Source organism: Balaenoptera musculus, chromosome 13 (genome assembly GCF_009873245.2).
Source record: "Balaenoptera musculus isolate JJ_BM4_2016_0621 chromosome 13, mBalMus1.pri.v3, whole genome shotgun sequence".
Lineage (NCBI taxonomy): Eukaryota > Metazoa > Chordata > Mammalia > Artiodactyla > Balaenopteridae > Balaenoptera > Balaenoptera musculus.
Genome location: NC_045797.1, coordinates 31366024 through 31387691, shown reverse-complemented (window position 1 = coordinate 31387691; position 21668 = coordinate 31366024). Strand labels below are relative to the sequence as shown.

Here is a 21668-nt window from a genome sequence, read left to right as displayed (position 1 = left end):
CTGCATTTAAATAATTCTGCTTCCCTTCTAATATAGACTCTTTTTTAAAGTTCCTAATTAAATGTTTTTGCAGATTATCTTCTGTGTAATTAGGAGAACTGATCCATTGTTAGATTGGCCCTGCCTCGTTCAGCTCCTCTTTAGGAAATGCATCATTTTGTCTAAGCACAGTTTTCCTCTGGTCCCACAATGTTGGCCTCAGACTTGAATAGCTCACAGTGTTTTATGTAAGCAAATACTCCCGGAAGGAACTAATTGGAATTAAGTGTGCAACCTGCCAACTGCTCTACATTTAAAGTTCTTTTCCTCCAGAAATGGAAGGAGATTATCATTAGCGCCTTACATTGTCATTTCAGAAGCAATTGTATTATTCCTACTCTGTTGTTTCCCATTGTTCATAATAAAACTGGGTAAGTGAGCACAGAGGAAGGTACTTTTAGGTGGCATGTTTACCATTTGGAAATTAGATGCTTAAACCAGACACATTTAAGCAACATCAAAAAGTGGTTTCATTTCTTTCACTTTTCACTGTTTTTCAAAGAGCTCATGTTGGCCCATAAGCACCTCTTCTGAATCAATTGTTTAATCCTCTCCTTGGTCTTCATTTTCATTTAAAGATATTTCTATTTGAAGGAGGGACTTTCATACATTGTTGGTGGAAATGCAAAATGGTACAATAACTTTGGAAAACAGTTCTGACAGTCTCTCAAAACATTAAATATACACTAACCACATGACCTAGCTGTTCTACTCCTAGGTGTTTACCCAAGGGAAAAAGAAAAAAATCTATGTCCTGACACAGACTTGTACATAAATGTTTATAACTGCTCTATTTTTAAGAGCCAAAAACTGTGAACAACTCAAATGTTCATCAACACATGAATGGATAAAACTGTGGTTTTCATACAATGAATAATAGTCAGCAATAAAAAGAAATAGACTATGTATAAACCTCAAAATAATTATGGATGAATCTTAAAATAATTATGCTCAGTAAAAAAAAGCCAGACCCAAAAAAAAAAAGTACTTACTATATGATTCCATTTGCATAAAATTCTAGAGAATGCAAACTAATCTACAACAACAGAGAGCAGATCAATGGTCGCATGGTGTGGGGCAGGGCAGGAGGAAGAGATTACAAAGGGGCACCTGGAAACTTCTGAGGGTGGTGGATGTGTTCACCATCTTGATTGTGGTATCGCCCCATGATTGTATACCTATGTCAAAACTTATCAAATTATACACTTTACATACAACTTACTGTATGTCAGTTATACCTCACTAAAATTCTTATAAGTAAATAGCTATAAAATAAAAACCTTAGAGTAATTTAGGCATCAGAAAGCACTTAATACACATCCAGCTCTATATTATATTTTAGATGTTACATGTTACAATAGCATTTAATAGGAGAGCAAATTGAAGCTAACTCTCAAGATGGAAATATCACTAACAATAATTTTGCACAGAAGTCTTAGGTGACCAGAGCAAATAGTGAATATACAGATGTCTCATTTTCAGATACAGTGGTTGATAGGTGATCTTTATTGAGGTCATCGCAAAACTATGTGTTCACATTTCCAAAAAAAAAGGAAAAAAAGCAAACAAAAGGGAACAGAATAATTTTATCAAACTATTCATTGACCTTAATTTTTTTCTTTTTTAAAATTGAGCTATAATTCACATATCCTAAAATTCACCCTTTCAAAGAGTACAATTCAGTAATGTCTAATATAATCACAAAGTTGTACAACCATAGCCACTGTGTAATTCCAGAATATGTCCATTATCCTGAAAAGAAACCCTGTACCCATTAAGCAGTCACTCCCCATTCCTTCCTCTCCCCAGCCCCGGCCAGTCGATTTTCTATCTCTCTGGATTTGCTAATCTGCACTATTCACATGGAAATGAAATGGAATAAAATCATACAATAGATGGACTTTCATGTCTGGTTTCTTTCATTTGGCATAATGTTTTCAAGATTCATCCATGTCATAGCATGTGTCAGAACTTGTTGCTTTTTATGGGTAAATAATATTCCATTGTATGAACACCATATTCATCATTTGGTGGCTACTTGGGTTGTTTCCACTTTTTTGGCTATTGTGAATGATGCTATTGTGAAATATATGTACAAGTTTTTGTGTAGACATAACATTTTCGATTCTCTTGAGTATAGGATGAGATTTCTGGGTCATATGGTAATTCTATGTTTAACTTTCTGAGGAACTGCCAAACTACTTTACAAAACAGCTGCACCAATTTACATTCCTACCAGCGATGTACGAGACTTCTCATTTCTTCATCAACACTTGTTATCATCCACCTCTTTTATTACAGTCATTCTAGTGAGTGTGGAGTGGGTTTGATTTGCATTTTCCTAATAACCAATGACGCTGAGCATCTTTTCATTCAATGACCTGATTAAGCTTCAGAAAACAAACAGGATTAGATCTGACTGGTACCTGAATAAATGACCACCTCTCCTCCCCTTTCTCCCTTTCTATACCAAGATGTCATTTGTTTGTTCGTTAAACGAGCTTATACTGAGGCTGACTCAGCCCTGGGTGAGACACAGCCAAAGATTCTAAAGAAATAGATATGATGGCCTCTCCCATCAGGAAGCTTAAATTATAATTGAGAATAGAGTGACCAAAGAATCGTAATAAACATATACCTTAAAGATGACTTAAAGAATATGTATCTTAAAAGATTAGGTAAAAGATCATTTCCAAGTAGAAATTCCTCCCTAATGCCCTCCGGTCCCTAGGCACTCCTTGTAGGAGCTATAAGCCAACATGCACGCTGCCTAAAAACACTTAGATGTGCATATGGTGAGAGACAGGTTCAGGGCTTTGTGAACAAACTGAATTAAATCAATATGTCCTGGTTCTCGCTTGCTGACAGATTCACTTGACAGGGTTTTGTTAACATACCTTCCACGTGTGAAGGGCTGACATTCCAGTTGGGCTGCTGGGGCAGATACTCACGCTCTTCTGGAGGCCACATGTGCATCCTCACCTAGAAACTGGTGGGAGCTCGCCTCTGCTCTGGTGTGCCTCCCAGGGCATCCTTTCCTCCACCTGCTCCCCGCGCCTCGGGGGTTAGATTGCTCGGTCTCCACCATGGCTGCTCCTGGGTTTCTGCTGTCTTCCTCCCTAACACCCTGAGGGCTGGCCAGGCAACCATGTGGGCATCCTCTTTCACTGAGGACTCAGCAGCAGGACTGGTTATGCTAGGGCACGGTGTTAGAGAAGAGAGCTGGCACATGGCCTGCGTTTCCAGAACCTTCTCTCCTTCCACTGATCTTTGAGGAAACAAGAGAAGTAGGCAGAGCAGTGAGGCAGAAAACATTTGCAATCAGCAAAAGCATCCAATGGCAGACTTCTGGATGTCTACCGTTCAGACTAAAAACAGAAATGGGTGTCTATAGGCTAAATTGAGTAAACAAGATACAATAAGATTCTTCCACAATGCTTGACACGTAATAGAATGCTTGTTGAACCAATTGTGTCATCAGTCACATGCCAGGCAGACATCTAAAGAAAGCTATTTAGTCCATCCTTCTAAACTTAGCAATCGTACATATGCATCAACATGCATATCTAAATCCTTAATACTCATAGGACTATGGTCCTGAAAAACCATAGTTAAGTTTTGAACCTTAATATAGTTCAAAACTACGGCAGTGAATGCTGGGTAAAAGTCCCAGTTTTGCTGCTTACCAGTTACAGATTACATGATCTTGGGCAAGTCATTTACAACGTCAAAAATCTCAATTTCCTTACAGGGAAGATCGTTGATACCTCTAAACAGCATTCTGTTCTAACTTGTTTCTCTTTGTGGCACACTTAGTGCCTCCGGCTTCTTTTACTTCGGTTTTGGTTTCCTGCTTCCTAGCTGGGCCAGCTCCATTTTTCTGCAAAATGGGCAAACCTGTCTAAAGTAAAAATAAAATAAGCTTTTAAAAAAATCACAATGTCAATCTCTAAATGAGTCATATGTCACAAGACATCTTAGCATAATGGTAAGGAGCATGGTGTCTGAGTCCTAAGGCGTTTGATACTTGACAGACCTGGATTCCAGTTCTGATTCTGACAGCTACCAGCCATGTGATCTTGGACAAGTTACTTAACCTCACTATGCTTGGTTTTCTCATTTGTGCCTCCCTGTGGTGAGGTTTAAGTGACATCAGACATATACAACGCTTAGCACAGGGCCTGGCACACAAAGAGGGAGCAAATGATATCAGTTATTATTCTCTTGGCAAACATGATCTCTATATTAATTTCCCCAGAATGCAGGTGACATAGATTCATGACGTTTATTAAAGTGTGGAAGAGTCCCATATGCTAGTCCTTTAATTCCATTCATCCTCCGGTGAAAATCTCCATCTGGATAGCAATTGACACTTCCAGATCCACTTTCACAAATACTGCGTTTTAACCTCTAACTTTTAGTCTTTTTCTTTTTTATACACCACACAGCATTATCCCAAGCCCCAATCTTTACACACAAAAAGATGACAAAAATCAAAGAAAATAGAGTATTGGCTATTAGTTACCATCAAACTTAAGCTTAAAAATCAAAGAAAATAGAGTATTGGCTATTAGTTACCATCAAACTTAAGCTCAAACTTAAATATTCCTAAACATTTAATTAATTAATTAGCTGGTTTTTTCCCTTAGTAAGACTAGTATAGAGGATCATTATTTTTGCTTTATAAATATTTTATTAACGTGTTAATTCAACATGAATTATGCCCACATGAAATTAACATGCAGGGCTAGAGACCCGCAGAGATATATTATCCCTTCTACCTTGAGAGAAGAGAGTACTAAGTGCGCTAAGGGCCAATGTCAGTTCAAACGGGAAATGCTTGCTGACCGGCCACCCCTAAGCAAGATTGCGATCCCCTGCTGAGTACAATTATTCCTACATAACACTAGGTGCTCCTACTGTGTGCCCTGCAGAGACAGGAGAGCTGAAGCTGCATCAAACAATTCCTAAACGTAAAGGAATGTTTTCTAGTTGTGGAAGAAAAGACTAAAGAACACCACCAGACAATACATAATCACATGCTACACTATTCAGGACAGACTGTGAATGCCCGCAGGTAGTGGTTTTCAAAAACGCTAGGCACCTGGAGTTCTAAATAAATCCTTTCCTCTGCATCCAATATGTAAAAGAGACACAAGAGGATTGAAGAAGTGGAGAGTCCCTCCCCCGTGGCCTTCTGGTGGCAGAGATCACAGGTTTTAAAACTGCCAGGACTTGAGAGATGGGTAAGGTTTGCAGGACACAGGTGGGGGGGAAGGCATTCCAGCTAGGAGGAAGAGTAAAGGCAAAGGCAAGGTGGAAATTCAAAGTAAGAAGTTCTGTGCCATCCTGATGAACAACTAGTGAGAAGGTAGTGAATAGGTGGTAAAAGGCTCCCACACGGATGCTTCTGTTTCCCAGCTTGAACTGATTATTTAATATTTTAAGCCTGGTGAAATAGCAGACTCCCTAAACCAGGGCAGATGGGAAACTTAAGGTTAACGGTGTGCAGTCAATGAAGGTGTCGTGTCATTATTCTTTGTTTCAGAATCATTTCAAGTAGTTGTCAGAGGTAACGGCTTCCGTCACGCCCGCAACGTGGACAGGGTCCTCTGCAGCTTCAAGATCAACGAGTCAGTGACGCTCAGTAAGTTCTCGTGGAGTTTGGGGGTTTCTACCACCTGCTTCGCCTGCTTCGGGGAAGGGACGCCCCAGCCCCATCTTCTAGCAAGGCCACACACGGGAAACTACAGAGAAGGGTCTTCCCTGCTAGAAAGGCCACCAGCAAGGGCATAGCTAGCTGCTGCGGCGCCCCTGCTTCCATCAGGAGAGGCACTTGTTTTGCAGTCCACCAGCATTTGTACCAAGTTCAAAACTCTCAGCTGTCAGTGCAGGCCCTGGCTGCTTAGGGCTTACAAAGCTTGATGTTCCTTAACAAGGTATTCGGGACTCTCAAGCACAAGAGGGAAAAAGAAATGGTCTAAATTTATTAATTCTGGGTAAACTAAAAGCCAAACTGTTCGACTTGCATGTGTAGATTCTGGAAGTTTGTTCAATCTGGATGATTCTTGCTTTGGAGTCGCCAAAAAACTCTTGTCAGGGTGAATACCTGACCTGAAATACAGGCATATGGAAGTAAAACTAAGCGCATTTCATGGGAAAAAAATGAATTGTCATAACATTGGCACTTTCACAAGACATTTGTAGCAGGCAAGTTCTTAATTTAAAGACGTGTGTGATTCAGATTGCTGTCCAGGAAAGATGGGGGAGACAGATTATGGAAAGACACATGGCCAGGAGCCCTGGTTATTATTTACATCTGGCATTCATCACACAGATAATTATTGGTTCAGTATCTGCAGCGATAAACAGTAATAACATACTGTATTTTCTGTAGTGCTATGACATTTTAAATGCCACACATCTTTTTGCCACAACTACCATGGGAGGTAGAAAGAGCAAAGAGGAAGGAAAGGATACTCAAGCTTATTGACTAACCATTCACGCTAGTTTGGTCCTCCTGATGGCGTTATGGAGTAGCTACTATACTGTTTTTCAAAAGGAAGAATTGAAGGGTATGCCTTTTCCCCTCTATAGCATCTTGAAACCCACTTCAATATTTAAACAGAGGTATGCAATGGCATCTTTACAAACATCTGGAATTCCTGAATTTGGAATAATTCCAAAGATTTGAAACAGTCAGTTATTTTTTCTTGATACTTGGAAATGCCCTCACGTATCCAAAAAGTACATGCTATTTGAAAACATCTTGAAGTATCCCCAAGAAGTCACAGTGTGAAAGTTGGACGTGCACCCTCTAGAGTCCTTCCTTTTTTTCCCCTTTAATTTGTGATGTCATTCAAGTCCGCCTTCCCTCTCTCCTTAACCAGAATCTTAAATCTAAGCTCAGAAATTCCTGAGGGTTAAACTCAGAAGACATCAACACCTTCCAAAGAAGGCTTCCCAGACGAGCAAGCCTTTGGACCCAACCCCTCTCTGAACATGAATGGACATGGGGTGTAGCATTGCCATTGCTTGAAAGGTTACACAGAGATGCTATATTAAGATAATAAAAAAATGCAAATTTACTATGGATTCGTAGAGTGACATATTGAATGCATATTTTCCAGCTTCTCCATGAAATTGTATTTCTTGGGAAACTAGCTTCTCTTCCTTTCCTAATACAAACTTGCAAACACCCGCACAGGCTCTCCACCTGATTCATAATCAAAAAGGAATAAAGGCCTTTGGGGTAGGGATTTAGCTTAAACCACAAACCTAATTGTGCCTCCAACACAAGTGCTGACAGTTTGGAGAAAAGAAAGGCAGTGACTCAACCACATTATATGCTGCAAGTAACACTCCTGAACTCAAACAAATAGTTATTAAAAATATTCTAGCTAAGGGGAAAATATTGGAATTTGAAAAAATATTGTCATTCATTTATTAATTCATCTGTTCTTTTACATTCAGTAAATAATATGAACAAGAAACTGTGGAGGACAGAAAAGATAAATAAATTTTTAAATGCAACATATTCAATTCTACATTTTTCTACCAACCTTATGAATGTAAGTATCTCATTGAGTTGTCCCCATAAAATAAAATAAATTTAGATTCTTTTACTTTTCCCATTCTCCTTTCCCACTTCTACATCCAAGTTTTAAATTATCTGTTTTAATTTTTATAGTATATATTTCCTCTTTCAAGATTTTTTCCTAAATACTGCATTACATTTTATAACAAAAAAAGAGAATAGAAGTGCCCTTATCAACCATTAAAAGACTAATTGCAGGCCGGATAATGAAGCTATGGCCGTTATGATATAAGCCTTGGAGTCTTCAACAAATAAAGTATTATTTGTAGCAGATTATATAAAGAAAAAGTTAAATAAAAAAATAACAAATTGAAAAGACTATGAACACCCTTTAACATTATTGCACTAAGACACAAATAAAGCACCAACATATTAATACCAAAATGTTGAAGTTGTTTTAATATATTCTTAGATGATAAATATAACCAGAAAATAAAAAGCATAGGTTAATACCTATGTCTCTCCTGCTTTCCTTGCCTTTGCTTAAAAAGAAAGTAAACAAATCAACCACTTAGGAATCTAAAACAATTTCTGGACTTGTTTCTGGTCAATATAATAGATCCAAAATTCTGCATAAAATATGATTTTAAAAATTGTGACATGTGGCCTTGCTCAAGGGAATGAGGAGGAAACCCCCAGGCACGGGAGACAAAAAGGGAATGCAAAATCTAAGCAGGAAGCAAAGCTCTGGGGACTCTGGGCCTGAGGGGTCTTCAGGCTGTGATCTTGCTACTGATGTAGATACAGGGCACCAGCAAGACAAGCAGGCAAAAGCAGAGCCCCCTGTAGAAATCAGGCTCCGACAGCCGTACCAGACATTGAATGTGGACAGGGAAAGCTGCTCGTGATTCAAGGAAGCAGGCAGGGGAATAAAGGTAAGATGTTTTACCAGCCACATAATACAGAAGCACCAAGTCAGGAAACTAACTCCAAAATATGTCCGTGGCCATCCAGATCCCTGTGGCCCTGGCAGAGGCAGTATACATCCAGTCCAACCTACACCACTCCTGAAGCCATAGCCCCCTCTGAAGATGGGCTCGCAGCACCATATGATAAATCATATGATAATAGATGAAAGAAAACGGAGAACAAGCAAGAAGACTAAAGAGCAATTTGAAAGAGGATGTAAAATAAACACATTTAAAGTGTCTAAAAACAAGAAAACAAGTCAAATAAACAGTCTACACCTTACGCCTAAAGGGACTAGAAAAATAAGAACAAACAAAACCCAAAGTTACTAGACGGAAAAATAAATAAAGATCAGAGTATAAATAAAACAGAATTAAAAAACAGTAGAAAAGATCAATGAAACTAAGAGCTGGTTCTTTGAAAAGATTGACAAAATTGATAACCCTTTAGCCAAACTCATCAAGAAAAAAAGAGAGAGGATCCAAATAAATAAAATCAGAAATGAAAGAGAAGTTACAACCAACACCAGAGAAATACAAAGGATCATAAGAGATTACCACTGGGTTGGCCAAAAAGTGTCTTTGGTTTTCTAAGAAAAAATAAAAGACACATTTTTCATTTTCAGCAAGAATTTTATTGAACAACTTTATTCACCATTTTGTTCCACTACCTTCTGCCATTTTTCAGGCAACTTCATAATTCCATCTTCCCAAAACTTTTTATCTTTTTTTTTTTTTTAATTTTAAATTAATTTAATTTTTTCTGTGAGATATCTTTTTTTTTTAAACATCTTTATTGAAGTATAATTGCTTCACAATGGTGTGTTAGTTTCTGCTTTATAACAAAGTGAATCAGCTACACATATACACACGTTCCCATATCTTTTTAAGCAAAGAACTGGTCCAGTTGCCTTTTACAGTCTTCCAGGGAATTGAAATTTTTTCCATTAAGAGAATTTTTTAAAGACCGAAACAAATGTAAATCCAAAGGTGCAATGTCTGGTGAATACGGCAGATGAATCAGAACTTTCCAGCCAACCTGTAACAGTTTTTGCCTGGTCATCAAAGAAATATGCAGTCTTGCGTTATCCTGATGGAAGATTGTGTGTTTTCTTTTGACTAATTCTGGACACTTTTCGTTGAGTGCCGCTTTCAGTTGGTCTAATTGAGAGCAGTACTTGCTGGAATTAATCGTTTGGTTTTCTGGAAGGAGCTCATAATAGAGGACTCATTTCCAATGCCACCATATACACAACATCACCTTTTTTAGATGAATACCAGCCTTTGGTGTGGTTGGTGGTGGCTTATTTCACTTGCCCCATGATCTCTTCCATTCCACATTGTTGTACAGTATCCACTTTTCATCACCCATCACAATTTGTTTTAAAAATGGAACGTTTTCATTACGTTTCAATAGAGAATCGCATGTGGAAATATGGTTAAGAAGGTTCTTTTCCACTTAACTTACGTGGAACACAAACATCAAAGTGATTAACATAAATAACCAAGCTGATGCAAATGATTTTCAACACTTGATTTGGATATTTTGAGTATGTCGGCTATCTCCCGCATAATATAACGTTGATTGTTCTCAATTATTGTTTCAATTCGATCGCTATCAACTTCAACTGGTCTACCCAACTGTGGAGCATCGTCCAGTGAGAAATCCCCAGCATGAGACTTCGCAAACCACTTTTGACACGTTCGATCAGTCACAGCACCTTCTCCATATACTGCACAAATCTTTTTGTGTGTTTCAGTTGTGTTTTTACCTTTCTTGAAATAATAAAGCATAATATGCCAAAAATGTTGCTTTTTTTCTTCCATCTTCAATATTCAAATGGCTACACAAAAATTCACTGATTCTGATCGTCTTTTTCTAAATGCACGCTGATATGACTGCTGTCACATACAATCTAACAAAACTGTTTCGAATGAAGCTAAAGACAACTAAGTGCTACTAGAGACATCTTACAGAAATAATCAAACAAACCTTTTGACCCACCCAATACAAACAATTATATGACAATAAAATGGACAACCTAGAAGAAATGGATAAATTCCTAGAAATATGCAATCTCCCAAGACTGAATCAGGAAGAAATAGAAAATATGAACAGGCTAATAATGACCAGTAATGAAATTCAATCGTTACTTTAAAAAACTTTCAACGAATGAAAGTCTAGGGCCAGACAATTTCACAGGGAAATTCTACCAAACTTCAAAGAAGAGTTAACATCCATCCTTCTCAAACTGTTCAAAAAAAAAAAAAAATGAAGAGGAATTCTCCTGAACTCATTCTACAAAGCCAACATCACTCTAATAACAAAACCAGACAAAGATACCACAAAAAATAATTACAGGTCAATATCACTGATCAACATAAATGCAAAAATCCTCAACCAAAGGTTAGCAAACTGAATTGAACAATACGTTAAAAGGATCATACACCATGATCAAGTACAATTTATCCCAGGAACACAAGGATGGTTCTGTATCCACAAATCAATCAACATAATACACCACATTAACAAACTGAAGAATAAAAACCATATGATCATTTCAATAGATTCAGAAAAAGCTTTTGACAAAATCCAACATCCTTTTATGGTAAAAACTCTCCAGAAAATGGGCATAGAGAGAACATACCTCAACATAATAAAGGCCATGTATGACAAGCCCATAGGCAACATCATAATCAATGGTGAAAAGCTGAAAGCATTTCCTGTAAGATCAGGAACAAGACAAGGATCCCACTCTTGCCACTTTTATTCAACATGGAATTGGAAGTCCTAGCCACAACACTCAGAAAATAAAAAGAAATAAAAGGAATCCAAATTGGAAAGGAAGAAGTAAAACTGTCACTGTTTGCACATGATATGGTTCTATACATAGAAAATTCTAGAGATACTGCCAAAAACCATTTGAACTGAAATGAGTTCAGTAAGCTGGTAGAATACAAAAGTAATATACAGAAATATGTTGCATTTCTAAATACTAATTATGAACTATCAGAAAGAGAAATAAAGAAAACAATCACATTTACAATTGTATCAAAAAGAATAAAATACCTAGGAATAAATCTGATCAAAGAGGAAAAAGATTTGTATTCTGAAAACTATAAGAGATTGATGAAATAAATTCAAGATGACAAAATAAATGGAAAGATATTTGGTGCTCATGGATTGGAAGAATCAATATTGTTAAAATGACTATACTACCCAAGGCAATCTACAGATTCAGTGCAATCCCCATCAAAACGCCAATGGCATTTATCACAGAACTAGAACAAATAACTCTAAAATTTGTATGGAAACCCAAAAGACCCCAAATAACCAAAGCAATCTTGAGAAAGAAGAACAAAGCTAGAGTTGTCACACTCCTTGATTTCAAGCTAAACTACAAAGTTACTGTAATCAAAGCACTATGGTACTGGCATGAAAACAAACACATAGATCAATGGAACAGAATAGAGAGCCTAGAAATAAACCCATGCTTATATGGTCAATTAATCTACAACAAAGCAAGCAAGAATATACAATGAGAAAAGACATCCTCTTCAATAAGTGGTATTTGGAAAACTGTACTTCTGTGTGCAATAGAATCAACGTGGACTACTTTCTTATACTATATGCAAAAGTAAACTCAAAAATGGATTAAAGACTTTAAGGTCTGAAACCATAAAACTAGAAGGAAACATAGGCAGTACTCACTTTGACATCTGTCTTAGCAATATTTTTTTGGATCTGTCTCATCACACAAGGGAAACAAAAGCAAAAATAAACAAATACACCAACTTAAAAGCTCTTACACAGCAAAGGAAACTATCAGCAAAAGGAAAGGCCACCTATTGAATGGGAGAAGACATTTGTAAACTATATATCTGATAAGGGATTAATATTCAAAATATACAAAGAACTCATACAATTCAACATCAAAAACAATAAAGAGCACAATTAAAAAACGGGCAGAGAATCTAAATAGACATATTTCCAAAGAAGACATACAAATGGCCAACAGGCACATGAAAAGATGCTGAACATCACTAATCATCAGAGAAATGCAAATCGAAACCACAAGGAGTTAATACCTCACACCTGTCAGAATGGCTATCATCAAAAGATAAAGTGCTGGCAAGGATGTGGAGAAAAGGGAACACTTGTGCAATGTTGGTGGGAATGTAAGTTGGTGCAGCCACTGTGGAAGACAGTATGGACATTCCTCAAAAACTTAAAAATAGAACTGCTATATGATCTAGCAATTTCACTTCTGAATATTTACCTGAAGAAAACAAAAACATTAATTTGAAAAGATATATGCACGCCAATGTTCATTGTGGCATTATTTATAATAGCCAAGATGTAGAAGCAACAAACAACCAAAACAAAATGAAAACTGATTTCTAGATGCAGAGAAAAGAATGGGTGGTTGCCAGAGAGGAGGGAGGTTGGGGGGGGGGTGAAATAAGTGAAGGGAGTTAAGAAATACAAACCTCCAGTTATAAAATAAATAAGCCACAGGGATTTAATATACAGCAGAAGGAATATGATTAATAATATTGTAATGACTTTGTGTGGGGACAGACGGATACTAGGTTTATCACGGTGCTCATTTCATAGTGTATGAAAATGTCAAATTACTGTGTAGTACACCTGAAACATAATATTGTACATCAACTAATTTCAATTTAAAAATGAAATAAAGTGTGTGAAGAAATCAAACAGACCAAAGGGGAAGAACATTCAACAAAGGCACATTTGCAGAGAACCTAGTGTAAATTTTAGAGCTGAAGAAGTTTATTCACTGAAATACAACTTAATGGATAGACTAAGCAGTGTGATTAGACACAGATGAAGATGAAATGCATGAACTGGAAGAGAGATATGAGAAAATCGTACCCCTCAACTAAAGCACCAGACCCAGATTTTTTTCATCTAAGTTTTACCAGACTTTAAGGGACAGATGACTCATATCTGATACATACACTTCCAGAGAAAAGAAATAGAGAAAAAGGGTTTTAATTCATTTTATGAAAATTACATAATCTTGATTTTTTAAAAAACTGGACAAGACACTAGTAGTAGAAAATATTTGAAATCAATTTCTTTGATGACAAACATAAATAAAATATTGGTAAACAAAATCCAGCAATGTATTTAAAAAGGACCAGGATAAGTAAGATAATTTTAAAGAATGAGGGGGAATTTGCCTCTCACATAGCAAAATTTTTTGATGCCAAGAAGGCATTAAAGTTCATTATCCATTCCAAATTTTTAAAATATATACTTTTAGAAAACTAGGAGTAAGTTAAGACTTCTTTAACGTAATAAAAAAATACATATAGATATTTAAATTCAAAACTCAACATCATTTTATGGTAAATCACTAAATAGAGATATTAACTTTACAGTTAGGAAGAAAAAAGCAGGACAACTCATTTCACCATTATTATTTAACATTAATCCGGAAGTTCTAGCAGCACTGCCCAATAGAACTTTCTGTGATAATGAAAATGTTCTAAAATGTAGCCAATACGGTAGCCACAAGCCACATGTGGCTTACTGGGGACTTGAAGAGTGACTAGTGCAGTTGAGGAACTGAATTTTTAAATTCATTTAATTTTAATTAACTTGAATGTCAATAGCCACCTATGGATAGTGACTAGTGTATTAGACAATGCTATAGGTATTACAATAATGCAAGAAACCTAATGAGAGATATAAGTACAGGAAATGGGAGCCAAACATTATTACTTTAAAATGATGGTTGTGTCGTCCTGCAAAACTAAAAGAGAATCAACAGACTACTACACTAATAAGAAGGTTATTAAACTGGATGATTTCAAAATAAATACCTCCCTTATGATAATCAATAGCTTTGCCAGAATCTAGCAATGACCAAACATCACAGGAAAAATACAGCAGCAACATACAAAATCTGGTAAGAACTAATTTAACCAAATTTGTAGAGACATATAGGAAGAAAATTACACAACTCTGTGAGGGAAATGAAGAAAATGTAAGTCAGTACAGAGACAGTGTAGACTCATGGCATAGAACGTACACTGGAACCACCCAGGAAAAGAACCCTGTTTCCATCTTAAAGCTTTGTGACCATGGCAAGATACAGTATTTAACATCTCCAAGCCTCAATTTCTCTATCTGTAAAATGAGTATGGCAATAATGGCACCTCTGTGGTGGACTGTTATGATGTTTCAGTGTGAGAATTAGGGCTCAGAACAGGGCCAAGCATGCAGTAAGCAGTCGATCAATGTTGGCTGCTAATATTAATTTATTATTATCATTATCACTGTTATTCAATGGAGCGGCAATTGAGGATTGCGAAGATACCAGTTGTCTTCAAATTAATATTTACTTTTACTACAATCCCAATGAAAAGTCCAATGGGACTTTTGAAGTTAACAAAATAATTCTGAAGTGTATATATGGAAGAATAAACATTTAAGAATAGCCAAGAAAAATGTGGAAACTTGCCCTAGCCGATTTTAAGATGTATAAAAAAGCTGCAGTAATTGAAACAGTGTATGACTGGTGCCACAAAAGGCAAACCAAACATTAGAACAGGAAAAACAAAGTCCATAAAGAGAGCCAAGCACTTCTGTGAATTTAGTATAAAATAAAATGACCTTTCTTATCGGTGGGAAAAGAGTGGATTATTCAAAAATGGTATTGAGACAACTGGCTAACCTCTTGGAAAAACGATTCAGTTCAATTTTTATCTCACACCTTACATCTAAGCAAATTCCAGATGAAAAGTTTAAACGTGAACATGAAACTATAGAAGTTTTAGAAGGAAACAAAAATAAATATTTACATAATTTTCCAGTGGGGAAAGACTTTTTAAGCATAACTCTGAAAGGAGATACCATGAAGGAAAATTTGAATGGTTCGAGTACATATTTTTTAATTCTTTAAACCTCCCCCCTCCAAAAAATCTAAAGGGAAACAGAAAACATGCTAAATTATTTGTAAGACATCGAACAAACAAAGGGTCAATAACTTTAATACGTAGACAGCTCTTAAAATCAGTAGGAAAGGTGAGCACATCGATGGGTAAAAGATATGAAAAGGAAATTTACAAGAAAAATAATGGCAAATAAGCATGTGGAAAATGCTCACTGTAATCAAGGAAACACAAATTAAAATAATCTATCAAACTGGCAAAGATTAACAAAAAATACAATTCCCAGTATTGGCAAAGATATAGAGTAAGAAGTGTTTTCATTCATCATTGGTGAGAGAGACCATTGAATCTTTGGGGATTTTTTTTTTTTGGCTGCGTGGTTCCCCAACCAGGGATTAAACCCAAACTGCCCCACCCCTCCACCTGCAGTGAAAGCCTGAAATCCTAACCACTAGACCACCAGGGAACTCCCCAGGAAGGCCATTCTTAAAATGAATCAACTGCTTTTATACATTTTTTGACCCAGAATTTCAATTTCAACTTCATCAAAAGGAAATGATTGAGAATGTTAACAAAGACTCAGCTACAAGATGTTCATCATAATATTGCTTATAATGGCAAAAAGAAAAAAGGAGACAGAGAGGAGGGAGGAAGGAATGAATTTGGGATGGAAGCAAGAAAGGAAGGGAGGGAGGGAGAGGAAGGAAAGAAAGTAAACAAATGGAAACATTTAAATGGTAACATAAATGTTTCATGATAGTTAATTTGTTATATAAATTATACTTTACCCTTAAATAATTAATACTGGGGCAAAGATGAATAATTACTTATGTGGGAAAGATGTTAACGATACTGCTTCATATGTTAAAAATAAGTTACAAAACAGTGCCTTGATGCTATCCCTGTTTTAGACACATACATTTAAATGCAGAAAGAGAGAGAAACGTGAAAGACACACAACCAAATGTTAACAGTAGTTACCTCTGAATGAGACCACTATTAGTTTTTACTTTCTTCTTTCTGTTCATCTAAGTTTTCTAAGTTTTCTATGATCATATGTCCCTTCCGTCGTAAGAAAAAAAAAAAAAAAAAACACGACCATTATTTAAATTTTAACTTTAAAATTCTTGTTAATTATTTAGGCCAAGCACACATCTTAAGTTTAGCATTTGGTTGGTTCTCCAGTCACCAGGCTGAACTCACTCCTGGCCAAGAAAATATCTTGGAAATCTTCACACAAACTTTATTTATTCTGGATGCACTTTTTCCTACTCCAGTATTTGGTGTATCGTGCCAAGAAAAGATCCACTTTCAATTGGAAATCCACTTGTAGAGAGATTAGAATGCTATAAAGGAGACGCTGGGGTAGGAGCTGACGAATGATCCATTTTAACGAACAGTAAATAAAAAAATGAATGTTTTTACTAATACAATAATGAAAAACATGCTAGACTATCCTGGTGTTGCGTGGAGAATTATGAGGTATAACTATAAACAAAGGAAACTGATTTTTAACAAACTTATTAAAATTCCATTGAAAGGCCATGTGACAAGTCAGTTTCCTGGTTTTATAGGCACATTTCTTTTTTGATGCAAAATTTTGTTTCTCAGCTTGATCTTCAGTCTTACTCACAAGGCATGGCTCTGGTTTACTTTTGGTTCACTCTCAAAGCATAAAATGTTGCCCCCTTTGAAGATATTTTTTTCAAACTGAACATTAGTCATGAAAGCAGCTCTAACAGTTCCAAAGAGGGGCTCACTTCCCAAGGGGATGAGAGACAATGCTCACTCGAATGTAGGAGTTCCATTGTGTTTGTTTTTAAAAATCTGTCCAGTTATCCAGAAACTATACTTTATCTTAGAAAACATCTGGTCCTCGGGGGCTGTGGGCCCCTTAAGGAGATCATTGAAGTGCACCTAAGGTGGCAGATGGGGAGGAGGGCAGAGGGAAGGAGAACACAAACTTCCCAAACAAAAACCTATTGTTTCTTTTCTCACTGGTTAGAGTGTTGCATTTATGGGTCAAAAAGGTACTTAGTGCCATTTGGATGCATTCGTAGGGGTTTGATGTCATATGAAGATGATAGAATGTCACTTTGTGCAACTCAGAATGAAGAGATCTAAAGGAGCATCTCGTCTCATGATTCTTAATCAGAATCCCCCAGGAGCTTCATCCAAGTGATAGCAACCACTGATTGCTGAGCACCTACCCCGTTCTGTTCCTGAACTAGTTCATTTCATCCTCACAGCAGTCCAGTGAGGGAGGAGTTATTTGTATCCCCATTTTGCTGACAAGGGAACTGAAACTCAGAGGTGAAGTGCCCAAGGTCACCCAGATGGCCAGAGGTAGAAGCAGTTTGGACCCCAGACAGTCTACTCCAGAGGCTTTTGCCCGCTTCTCTACATTGCTTCCTAAACACAGGTCCCCACGGGTCCCCGGGTCCCCTGATCCCGAAGACCCACATCACTCTGATGTGTGCCTGCTTTGGAGGCCCTGATTTTCACTGCTCCCCCTCATAGTATAGACAGGAAACCTCAGCTCAGAGAGATTTAGCTATTTGCCCAAGGCCACAGAGCATGTTAGAGAGTCAAGACTTAAACTCTGGTTCAAGAAAAAAAGCTCTGGACCAGGGAACAAAGAGCCCAGGCTTTAGAAAGTCAGTATATGCAGCTGACTGTGTGATCACAGGGAAGCCACCTCTTCTGGTTCCCCAAATGGTCCTTCTTTCTTAAACTTCACAGGCTTTTCATGTATCTGCCCATGTTTCCCTTTTGCCCCTGCTTTCAGAGGGAGTTTGGGTTTCACCCAGTTGCTTCTGAAGTGGCTCCTGCCAAGACTGTGTTAGTTCATGTTTCTATCTTTCAGATCCAGACAAAAATATAGATAAGTGGAAATTTACTGCAGTTTTGCTTGGTCAGATAAAAACCCCAGTAATCTGGGATGGGGTGGGGATAAAAGAGAAATTACCACCAAAAGTAACTAACTGGTAAAGATTTTCATTCAGGGGCAAAAGAGCTTCTTCCAAGGGCAAGTTGACACAGTCCAAAGTTAACTGCAGCAGTGCCTGGTAGACAGTCAAACTTGACTTTGCCCCTGTTCTACCAAGTGTGCAATTGCTTCCAAATGAAACTTGTAAACTGCCTGTGGACTCTGGCACACAGTGGTCTTCTCTGAAGCATTGTTGGAGGAGAGATTTGCTTGTGAACTTCCCTGAAACTGCTGTTTTCCCAGCCGTGTTGTCCTGATAGAGGAAGTTGGCACCCCCTCTATTCTGCACCAGATGACTAGACTTTTGTGATCATGCCTTTCCTCATGCTATACTGCTCCTTTGTCACTTCAGTAGGATGGTGGAAGAAAAAGTGGTTAACACAGAGATGGGCCAGACTCATGGGAACCCCAGTCAGGCTAATAACCTATGCCCCCTTCAAACTGACATTCTTTAAATATTTGCTCAACATTCATTTAGAGGAAAAGTTGGGTGTTGCTGAGGGAAAGGAAGGGAGTGCTACTGATATATCTCTTCTCCATGCAATTTAGCTCTGTCTCCTAATCTGCATACCACAGCAACTTAGTGGCGTCCACTGTTACTCAAGTGTGTGCCTGGGGTCTCCTTCCCACCGCTTCTCTAAGTTTCTGTATAGGTTTGAGTTCTTTAAGAACAGTCAGCATTTGCCATAGTTCATGGCCATGATCCTGTGGAAGGCTTTAGCCATTTTAATAGACTTGCCGCTCAATCCCAATTCCAAAGGTAAACCCTTCCAAACCTAATTGTGCACAGCTGAAAGACTTCGTATGTCAGGAGACACATACCTTGTGCATGAATCCTGAATTGTCTTCAACCAAGTGAAAACAAAGCTTTAAAAAATATATTTCTTCTCAGCAAATTACAGCTGTCTCAAGGGCACCACTTTTCTGACCTCAAGCTCACAAATTTTGTAGAAGTTGATGCTTTGCTTAGAAGATAATTTGTAAGTTTTATAAATGTCAACAGTCAAGAATTTTTTGGTCTAGATTTATTGAGAGGAGGAAATGTTTTGCAAGAGCCCCGAGCCCCATTATCTTCATTCGGTTTTCTTGCAATACCTAAATCTGTCCCTATTAACTTTGGATAGAGAAGATGCCAAATACCACAACATTATGCATAGTATGATTCCAATCATGTGAAAACTAATATGCATAGAAAACTTTCTGAAATAGCATTAACAATGTTTATCACTGGAAGTTAGGATTACCAAGGATTTTCATTCTTTTTATTCTTTTTTTCAATTTTATTTATTTTTGGCTGCGTTGGGTCTTTGTTGCTGTGCGCGGGCTTTCTCTAGTTGTGGCGAGCGGGGGCTACTCTTCGTTGCGGTGCTCAGGCTTCTCACTGCGGTGGCTTCTCTTGTTGCAGAGCACGGGCTCTAGGCTCATGGGCTTCAGTAGTTGTGGCACGTGGGCTCAGTAGTTGTGGTGCACGGGCTTAGTTGCTCCACAGCATGTGGGATCTTCCCGGACCAGAGCTCGAACCCGTGTCCCCTGCATTGGCAGGCGGATTCTTAACTAGTGCGCCACCAGGGATATACGTCTCTGTATTTCTCAGACTTCTCACACTCACTGTGTATTACTTTTATAATTACTGAAAATAGCAGTAAATATGAGCAGAAAGCAGTTTATATCCTGAGAAGTCAAACTAGCTGTGCTGAAGACCAGTTCTAAAAGCTGGTGGGTCCAGAGCCACAGAGGTCAAGCCTTGTGCGGGACTGGGGAATGTGTAAGCCCCCAAAAGGCAATTCAGACACCAGCAGGGCTGCTGGCTCCCATCCCTGCTCTCCCCTGGGAGTGCACTCATGGTCCCTCACCTTTTACTTCTGGGTCCATGATGTAATCTTGATCCTCGTGTACACGATGTTCAAGTTAACCGACTTATCTTTTTCTAAGACTGCACTCAGCTCTTTGTCCTATACTGGTATTTGTAGGTGAGGTGCTCTGACTCTGCAGCCTTCCTACCCACGTCAGCTCAGAGCCTCAACAGTAATCTAAGTCCCACTTCTGGAGTGCCCCCATTTCCGTTGTAAAGCTCCACCCAGCAGAGTGGCTCAGGGGCCACCCACCACTAGGCAAACCTGGACCCATCAAAGCCTGCATGGAAGAATTTGCTAAGAAGCACTCTCTTCCTTACTCCAGCCAGGTGTCTTCCACTGGCCCTCAAGTTGTTACTCCCTCTCCCTCCCCTGCTCATAATCTTTTAACACCTCTGAACTTTTCTGGACATTCTACCAGAATTCTCGGGGGTGGGCTGTGAACCACCCAGTACTATCTACAGAACTCTCTACAATGGGCCAAAGAAAGGTATAAAGCCATGGTAGACATTATACCAGGATTTCTAACCTTGGTGCTATCGACACTTTGGACCAGACAATTTTTTGTTGAAGGGGAGACGGATGCCTTGTGCGTTGTAGGATACTTACCATCATCCCTGATCTCTACTCACTAGATGCCGATAGCCCTCCTCCCCCAGTTTGACAACCAAAACTGTCTCAAACATTGCCTTTTATCCCCTGAAGGACAAAACTGCCCCCGTTTGAGGATCACTGCATGACATACACGCCCAGAGATCCTATTAGGATAGATGACTCTCTTCTTGTCACGCCTACACCATGCAGCCCTGACACAACCCAGTAGACAAGTTCTGCAAGACCTACTCAGTTTGTACACACCTTCACATCTCGTGTTTTACAGGTGCCTCAGGCAATGAGCCCAGAAGTACCCCCACTTTAGCAGTAATAGTTGACGTTTGTCAAGCGCTTATTAAGTGTTGAGCATTTAATCATATCGTCCCATTAAATGAGCTGAGTATGAAATGAGTATTATTCCATCTTATAGGTGAGAACTCCGGGTTATGGAGAGGGTTACATAGCCAGTAGGTAGCAAGCTATGATGGGACTCCAGGGCCCAGGCTCTTAATGTGCTCATGGTTTCTACTCTAATCTGCCCCAGAGAACATGAAGGGAAACTAAAAGGCTATCCTGGACACCTACACACACAGGAGCTGGGGAAATAATCATGTATAGCCCAGGGAACTTACCTGGAGCCTGTTGACCAAGCTCATCACCTGATCTCATAGCAACTAGCCAGTGAGGGCTTCCAAGGAAACCTTGCAACAACTCCAGGCTAGCGAATGGATAGATAGGTGTGGGTCGTGTCTGAGGAAAACGAT

The 21668-nt window shown here is 38.4% G+C and overlaps 1 protein-coding gene across 1 annotated transcript in view; it reads left to right on the top strand.

Moving 5' to 3' along the window:
* The window catches only part of ANTXR1 (ANTXR cell adhesion molecule 1), a 241307-nt gene that overhangs the window by 84305 nt on the left and 135334 nt on the right, over positions 1-21668 (top strand). The window contains exon 10 of the mRNA XM_036873557.1: positions 5588-5686. Within this exon, the coding sequence (XP_036729452.1) occupies positions 5588-5686 (99 nt within the window). The remainder of the gene's footprint in view (positions 1-5587; positions 5687-21668) is intronic.